Genomic DNA, 9,327 nt, shown 5'->3' on the forward strand with positions numbered 1-9,327 from the left:
CAGCTATTCAGATATACTTGCAACAAGAACATGGGTAAGTGCATTTCAGATTTTAATATTTAAAACAAAAGCAAGAGAAAATATCATAAATGCAATTAGTTCAAATGGCATTGTTAGTTTGCTTTGTTCATTTAATGCTGTAGTTTTCTTTTTTGTCTTTTCAAAAAAATTCTCAAGGTCAAAGGGTCTTTCAAACAGATAAATCTTTATTTGTCATTGGGATATAACATGGAACTTTTGAAAGATAAATCTGCCAGATAAACGGCTTCTAAAAGTGTCTACTGTAAGTAATGCAAAACAACAGTTTCATTGATGAAAATTTGCAAGAACATAACATAACCCAATTAGCACAATGGCCTTGTTCTAACATCAGATGATAATAAATTATAGTGAGCACGTTTTCTCTCACTTTTTATGATTTGATTTTTTTACCACAGTTAATTCAATTATCTTCAATAAATTACTCTCTCTCTCACCCTCTCTCTCTCACCCTCTCTCTCATCCTCTCTCTCTCTTTTACTGTCTCACCCTTCCTCTCTCTCTCTATCTTTTCTCTCTCTTTTATTGTCTCACCCTCTCACTCACCTTTTCTCTCTTACTTTTACTTTCTCAATGTCTCTTTTACTCTAACTTTTCTCTTCCACTCTCACTCTTTCTACCTTTCTCTCTCTCTCAATTTCTCACTGTCTCATTCTCCCATTCTCTCACTCTCTCACTTTCTCACTCTTTCACTCTCTCACTCTCTCACTCTCTCACTCTCTCACTATTTCTTTTTGTCATTCTCTCACTTTTTCATTCTCTCATATTGCCCCTTTCAGTATCAGGTAAACTTGGAAATGAGCCAAAGTGAAACCAACAGATCGTTTGTAGTTGTAAGACTATCCTTAACAACAAAAGTCACTTTAAAACCACGTTGAAAAGAAAAAGAATATCAAACTTTATTGTTCAATCAAAACTTTAATTTCATTTTAAGGTGGCTAAGTTTTTTTGGTGAGAGTATAACCATATTGTCATCTAAAATCAGATGGTGTACTCATTTTACGTTATCTATAGCTTATTTCAGTTAGATATGTTGATATGAATATCAAATTTGATTTTAACTTAACACTTTTTTGACATGACAAAAGTTTGCACCTACTTACTAATTGAAGATGTCTGTCTAGATGTACACAAACTCTACATTTTTCTAGTGCTCTTTACCGCAACTCAATGATCAGTAAAAAATTCAATTTCAAGTCAGAAACTAAACTGGTAAAATCTATTCCAGTAAAAGAGCTAAAGAAACTCTCCAATTATAGACTTCATTATAAGCAAACAAAAAATTGTGCTGATGTCAACACCATTAAAAATATATTTTCTTTTATTAGGCACAAAACAGAATTGAATAACTAATTTTGCAGCAATCTGAAAAAAACTGGTGATGGAGTGGTGCTACAGATTCATGATGCTCAGTATAACTTTATAGATTGTACTAAATACAGACGCTGCTCTCTTATATCCTGGTCAAACACATCACTGCCGGCTGGTCTCTATTACATATATATATTTTCTCATTCAGCCTGGCAGTATCATGATGGTAAGTGCATTAGAATTATTAACACAAGATGATGGTGTATTAAGTATTAATTATTAAGTATTGTTTTACCCTCTTTTTTGGTAGAACGATATTAAATCTTTTATATGCAATAAATTTGCTAGCTTACCTCCAATTTATTAAACATCTTTTAAAAAATATGCATTGAGAAACAGAGAGATATCTCTTCCACTTAACTTAATATCAAAGTTTAAAAATCTATTTTATCTTCAGATACTAAGAGCTAACAAGGACGTTGGATAGTAATAGTAATATTAAAACTGGATGAACATTGCGAACAATAGAATTGTGACTGCACTGACCTTATGGCAGTAGCTCTCTCTAAGCTTTGTTCAGAGTTATTGATTGGTGCAGTTTCTATCTGGTAGGCAACAAATTAGTGGGCGTTCATTTATTTTAAACTGTCTTCATTTACTAATTATTATTTACTATTGATTACAGTAGTTAATACTATTATCGTTAGTGATGTTACTAGTTGTTTTGTAACCATTTATGTGCTTCTACCCAATGCACCGTGTTACTTATTACCTTTAATCAAATCTCAATTGTTGTTGAAAAGTCTACTAACTATGTGTATGTGAATACAGTTGATTAAATCTTCCATTTTACTTCTTACTGCTGCTCATGGTAGGTCATTGTTATTTCTTACCATAACGATAGGTTTTTAAAGTCTAGCTAGAAGTGCAAATCACAGATTAGCCCGCAATGAATATTGTCACTGTCAATAGCATAATATTGGGTCTTTATATAAAACTATTGTGCCTACCATCATTCTATTGTTATAGAAACATTACTAAAATCACTACCATACTGACAGTTTTAAAGTTTACTTTGGTCTTAAGTACCATATAACGGTACATTATCTGTATGCGATTAGTCTATATGTAGGCCTTTAACATATCTGACGTTTTTCATATTTTATTAATGGTTGTGAACCTAACATTCTTATGTGGCTCTTTATGTACATTTAATATGAAGAACTTGCAAAGGTGACTCTGGTGTGCCAATCTGAAAAAAAAGTCAGTCTTCAGCAAGAAAATTATGCGCCAACTGTTGTGGCTGATATTTTATCCCGAATGGTCATAGCTCGAGGTACTTCTACGGTGCGTATTTTATGGTGTACAGTCATCATGTTCAATACTGTTCGTCAAATAGTATAGACTTGTTGAGTAGTGCTTGAGATAATGTATTTATTGTGTGTTGTTCACAGTCTGAGAGTTGACACATAACTCGAGGCAAAACGATTGCATGGCTTAGATAGCTATAAAATTAACATTAAACTTTTTACGCCTACAATGCTCTGACTTTCATGAAAAACCTTAAAGCCATGAAATCGTATAATTGCAGTCACATGCAAACATCCTACATGACTAGTAAGACTACATGTCATCATACTTTTCCCAAAGAAAACAACAGGAGCTATGTTCAGAATTACAGCATGTAAACCACAACTGCTATTAGATTTGAAAGAAAGAGTAATCATACATTAAAACTACAAGAAGCATATAATGAGTATGTGTACAGTTTGTGTAGAAGTAATGTAATATAATAAAACATCCTTAATGCAAACCATAGCTAATGTGAAGTGTCTTGACCATATCGTATTGGTAGTTTCGATACCCTGCCAGACCTAGTCACAGTGACATTTGCATTGTGTGTAATTTGTGCCACGCTGGTTGGAACAGTCTCACTTGGATGTGTGGTGGCTGTTGGAGCACTACTTGCTGGTCTATGAATTTCGTGGTTCAGGCCAGAATTTTCATTAGCTCTAGGCATTGAGCATACATCATAGCGAAGCAAGTTTTGTTTTCTTGCCCTGAGGAATGACTGATTTCTTCTAACCACCTTTCCCCCTTCCAGCTCGACATGGAAACTGTGAGGCGTCCCAGCATGGCCATCGACTTTTGCTGGAATCCATTGCCTATGACCCACTCTGTACCATACATGTTCCCTATCACTAAACATATCAGTTGTTTTATCACTAGCTTTACCAAAAACATCTTGACCCTGGCCCTTCCTTAAAAGATTATCAATGTTCTTTGCGTTTAGATTTTTATAGCGCAGCTGCTCAGTGCAAAATTGTAATTCGTTTCGTAAATTCCCAGACTGCAACAGCACAGCTGGGGTGGGCAGCCCATCACCAAAGGGTGTTGAACGAATGGTTGTTAAAACGTCTAACAATATCTGGCCTGTTTCTAAAGCTTTTCTGAGGCTATTCTTTATGGTTTGGTTCATGCGCTCTGCTAGCCCATTAGCCCTTAAAAAGTAGGGGCTGCTGGTTATGTGTTTGATTTCATTTTCTTCAACAAAACACCTAAACTCGTAGGAACCGTATTGCGGTGCATTATCACTCAGCAGGATCTCAGGCTTACCAAAGTTTGCAATTTGGTGCTGCAATAGTTTGATCACAGTTCTAGAATTTCCATTTTTGAGCTCCTAATAATCTGGCGACTTTGAGTATCTATCAACAGTTACCTGGTATTCTTTGCCATTTAGATTGAAAATATCTGTGGCCACATACTGCATTGGGTATTCAGGCACTTCAAAAGGCTGAACTGTCGGTTGTGATTTGGCTCGGCTATGCTCTTGGCAGCTAAAGCATGAATCAACCATGCCTTTTACATGTGCGAGGTAGCCAGGCCAAAATACTGAATTCTTTGCACGCTCAATACACTAACAGTGTCCAGATGCCCAATGTGCAGGATGTCAAGAATTTCTTTTCGCATTCCTGCAGCAATAACTATTTGGTTGTTGCATAATATCAAGCCATTGTTACACGTGAGCTCATTTTTCAGATTCCAGAATAGTTTGACTCCATCTAGGCAAAACCTCTGATGTGCTGGCCACCCCTTTGTAATATATGATTTGAGAACCTCCATAGAAGGGTCCTTGCTGGTGATATCTACCAGTCTATCTCTGAAAAACACATTTGGCAAAATTCCATATACGACAGCTTGTATTTGCTCATTGTTTCTCAAATCATAGATTTCAGAATTTTTACCTACCCTGTTCAAGTATGCCCTGCTAAGTGTGTCTGTCAAAAACAATGATGTGCCTGGCACGTAGACCAATTCAAAGTCATAAAGCTGCATGCGTAATCTCATTCGCAGTAACCGTGCTGTTAAGTCTTTAAGGCCTTTCCTCATGATACCCAGAAGTGGCATATGATCAGTTTGCACTGTCACTGCTTGCCCATACACATACTGGTGAAATCACTGAAGGCCAAATTGTACAGCCAAAAACTCTTTTTCTATTTGGGCATAAGCCTTCTGTGTGTCAGTAAGTGCACAGCTAGCAAACTCTATTGGCTGGCCCTCCTGCAGAATTACTGCACGAACCCCATTTTGGCTACTATCAACCAAAACAGTCACTGGTTTCTCCGTGTCAAACATTCTCAAAGCTGGCCCTTTTAAAATTACTGACTTTATGCACTCAAAAGCTTGTTTATGAACCTCTGATCACTCCCACACAGAATTCTTTTTAGTGAGCTCCCGAAGTGGAGTAGTCAAAGTAGCTAGATTATCACAAAATTTTGAAAGGTAAGCGACCATTCCTAAAAACCGCCGAACATCTTCTTTGCAAATTGGATCAGGCATAGCAACTATGGCCTCTACTTTTGCAGGATCTGCTTTCATAACCACATTGCCTAATATATGGCCCAGGTATATTAGTTCAGTGCGTTCAAAGAAGCATTTGGACAAGTTCAACTTCAGATTGACAGCCTTGCATCGCTCAAGCACTGCAGCCAGAAGTTTTCATGTTTAGATTTAGTAGGAGCATGCATGAGTAGGTCGTCGAAATACACCTCGACACGCTCAATGTCACCAAACAACTCACTCACTGTTCTATGAAAAACCTCAGGCGCAGAGCTAATGCCGTAGAAAAGCCTCAAGAATCTATATCGGCCAAAAAGTGTGGCAACAGTGGTTAGCATGCTACTACTATGGTCCTTAAGCTGCAAAAACCCTGATGTGCAGTCCCAGCTGGTAAAGATTTGAGATTTTGACAGTTTAGCAAATATCTCCGTGACTGTCGGCAAAGCAAAATGTTCTCTACGAATGCATTTGTTTAGCTCTGAAGGGTCTAAACAAATTCGAAGAGAGCCATTTAGTTTAGGGACATTGACAATTGGATGGACCCAGTCGGTGGACACCCTCGCTTTAGCTACATGTATATTACCATTGTCTTCCATCTCAGAAAGTGTACCCTTAAATTGCTCTCTGAGCCTGAAAGGCACGCGCCTAGCAGATTGTACAACAGGCTTACAATTATCTTTCAGTCTTTAAGCGTGTTTACTAGGAAATTTGCCTATCCCATCAAAAACGCTGGGATACTGTGATGCAACGCTATTTGTAATGCTATCAGCTGTGCACACCACACCCAATGTTTTGCTACTAGGCAAACCCAACAGAGCTACCTGTCCATAGTCTGTCACCACAAAATCATCCACTGAAAAAACATTACGATATTCAATACACAGTGATACTACCCCTAGTACATGCAATTTATGTCCACTAACAACAAAAGTAGTTGGCTATGTTTTCTCAGCTGAAGCTTTGAGCTTTGACCTTGTAAGGAATAATAAACAGACTTTGGCATGACGTTACATGCAGCCCCTGTATCAACTTTAAGCTGTATTAGTTGATTTTCACGCTTAACGTCAATAAACCATTCCTTACCAGTTACGTCTGCAGTGTTGATTGTGTATGCAACATTGTCATCATTGAAACCTCGTTAGCCCTGGCTATAGATTTAATGTCAGCATTGCAGGCCTTGGAATTTGCATAGTGACCAATTTTTCGGCAGCTTTTGCAGCGCTTGGCCGTAAGCTGGACAGTTACGGCGAGCATGGTTTCCTCTGCAGAACTTACAGTTTCTGATTTCCAGTGACACGGTAGTGGGGCTGTTATTGCTAGCTGCAGCGTGCCACCAATTTCTATTGGTGCTGTGTCTGCTCGTTACTGCGTTTACAGTGAGATCAGGCATTTCTCCTTGTGAATGTGTTCTGTTAGCATCTGACTCACAGTTGACTATTGCAGGTGGCAATTGTTACTATTGTTACCAGGTGGCGGATTTCTAATATTTTGCATGTATTTCGTAGTAGCCTCTGCTCTCTGGCATATTCAAACATTGGGCTAATGTTAAATCATTATCAACGCCCAGCAGTTCTTCATGCACTCGCTCAGAATTTATTCTAATTACAATCTTATCCCTTAGTGCCTTGTCACTCTCCGCCTTATGAAAATTGCATGTTGACCGCAAGTCTCTCAGTACTGTGACATAGTTGTCAAAAGGCTCACCTTCTTGCTGGACTCAACTGTAGATTTTGTACCTTTCAAATTCCTCACGAACTCTAGGTGCAAAATGTTTTGTGAAAGCTTCTTTGACCGGTGTTATTTTTTTAGCATTCTCAGCAGATAGGTTAAATGTACGAAAGAGTTCTTGTCCCTGTGCTCCAAGCAGTGTGAGCAATGTCACTACTTGTATTTTTTCGTAGATTTCTCTGCAGCTATCAAATAGAGGTCAAATTGCTGTAGCCATGCTGACCAGTCGCGACTTGACTCACTTGGATTGCCAGTAAACTGTTGTACGCTAAAATTGCCTGGCGGTCTTAAGCCTCCTTCAGCCATGTCACACTTGTAATAAAACGGTTGCAATCCTATGATCCCACTCCTGACACCATGTCAATTAGTATAGATTTATTGAGTAGTGCTTGAGATAATGTATTTATTGTGTGTTGTTCACAGTCTGAGAGTTGACACATAACTCAAGGCAAAACAATAGCATGGCTTAGATAACTATAAAATTAACATTAAACTGTTTATGCCTACAATGCTCTGACTTTCATGAAAAGCCTTTAAGCCATGAAATCATATAATTGCAGTCACATGCAAACATCCTGCATGACTAATAAAACTACATGTCACTGATCAGTAAAAATTTGTATGTCTGCTGATGACAAATAAAGGCAAGTAATGACTATTTAGGTTTTGAATTGGGAAGCTGGTTTGACTATCTATTCTTTACGCTCACCAGAATGGAGAGGCTCGGTACTTGTGGTTGTGAACCGAAATACTGATAGTGGCTTTGATATTTATAGTAAACCAGCCATAGGACAAACACTGCTGTTGTCAAGAGAAAAAGAAGTGGTCGACTTTATACGCCCAGGTCACAGGTAAAAATAGTATGTAAACACGTATAAGCATGACTGCCTCACTCCAGTTACCAATTTGTGAAATTTTATTGTATGTGGCTTAAAATCAAGCTGTTTGTTTCAAAAGTTTTCTATTGAATATTTTTGACTGCAGTGGGCGAGCACTTTATAAAGTTTAGCTTCAGTTTTCTTAGCTAGTCAGTAGTTTCATGAACTCATATTATATTTAGAAATAATTCAAATATTTCAACACTCAAATTAAAACATGAATCAAAATTCATTTTTACTGGCAAATTTTTTGGTATCAAACCTGGTTTTTAAAAATACAAGTGATATAAAAAACATTAGTCATTTTACTTGTTAAATTAAAAATAGCATTAATTGTCAAATAAGGTTTAGCAAACTAACTAAGAAGTTAGAAATTGTAGTATTAGCATAACATGATGGAGAGCATATTTCAAATAACAGCCAATACTTACATGTACATATGAAACAGGAAAGCGAATATTGGTTAGCAGATTCTACCAACAATGGTTGACGTTGGTTTAAAACCCAAACTGCTTCAGAAGTTTGTGAAAACAGTTCATGAAATCATGAAATCAGGAGAATCAGAGAAAAAAGGGCGAATAAAAAAAAGAAAAAAAAGAGGAATAAGATGGAAAATGGGAAAAAGAGAAAAAGATAAAATTGTAGAGAACAGAAAGAGAGAGAAAATAAAAATAGAGAAAAAGAGAAAGAAAAAAATCAAAAGAGGAAAACTGAGAGAAAAAATAAAGAGAAAAAAGAGAAAGATGGAGAGTGATAGAAAAAAGAGGGACATAAAAAGGAGAAATGGAAAGCAAGAGAAAGGGAGGAAAAAGGAAAGCAATGGAGAGGGAAAAAAGCAGTGAAGAGAGAGAAAGATAGAGAGAGGTAACTAAAGAAAGAGTGAGAACCCAAAATAAAGGTAGAAATATAGGACAGAAAGGGAGGGAGAGAGAAAGGAAAGAAAAGAAAGGAGGGGTTTAGAATATTGACAGCTAGCAAATTAGCAGTGCTGTCAGACTTCCTTAATTTATCTCAATGAGTTTCAGTTTCAAACCTTATTCCGTATTTGAAGCAAAGCAATCTTGAAAAAATTTAATCAAGTTTCAAAAACTATAAAATCGTTAATTGAACGTCATTGTGTTCTGTTTTTAATCTTTGCTCTATGGTGACGGTCAATTGGAGGTGGAGATGTTTTTTTTTAAACAGTCAGAATTTTGGGAAGATCAAATTGGTGCTTTAAAGGGTGAAGCAAATGTCACCTAAATTTCACCCTCTTTTTTCAGTGGAACAATATTAAACCTTTTATATGCAATAAATCTGCTAGCTTACCTCTAATTTATCAAGCATCTCTCAATAAATATGCATTGAAAAACTGAGAAATTTCACTACCAGTTGACGTCTAATGCTAACAATTATCTTGCAAAGATATTATAGCCTGTGTCCTGTTTTGCAATTAGTTGAAGCTTTCAGTTTTTAGTTTATTTTAAATTTAAAGACATTATACCTATATTTACCAATATGTATACTGTAGATGTATATCAATCTGAGTGTT

The 9,327-nt window shown here is 36.8% G+C and overlaps 1 protein-coding gene across 1 annotated transcript; it reads left to right on the forward strand.

Moving 5' to 3' along the window:
• Positions 1-8,278: 8,278 nt before the first annotated feature.
• Positions 8,279-8,638, forward strand: LOC137406918 (uncharacterized). The gene has a single exon (XM_068093519.1). It carries the CDS (start codon positions 8,279-8,281, stop codon positions 8,636-8,638), a length of 360 nt encoding a protein of 119 aa, XP_067949620.1.
• Positions 8,639-9,327: the final 689 nt, after the last annotated feature.

This window comes from Watersipora subatra, chromosome 10 (assembly GCF_963576615.1).
Source record: "Watersipora subatra chromosome 10, tzWatSuba1.1, whole genome shotgun sequence".
In the NCBI taxonomy this organism is placed as follows: domain Eukaryota; kingdom Metazoa; phylum Bryozoa; class Gymnolaemata; order Cheilostomatida; family Watersiporidae; genus Watersipora; species Watersipora subatra.

Bases quoted from the DNA above. Each gene is read 5' to 3' on its own strand.
- LOC137406918 (XM_068093519.1), top strand. From the start codon at position 8,279: ATGGTTGACGTTGGTTTAAAACCCAAACTGCTTCAGAAGTTTGTGAAA.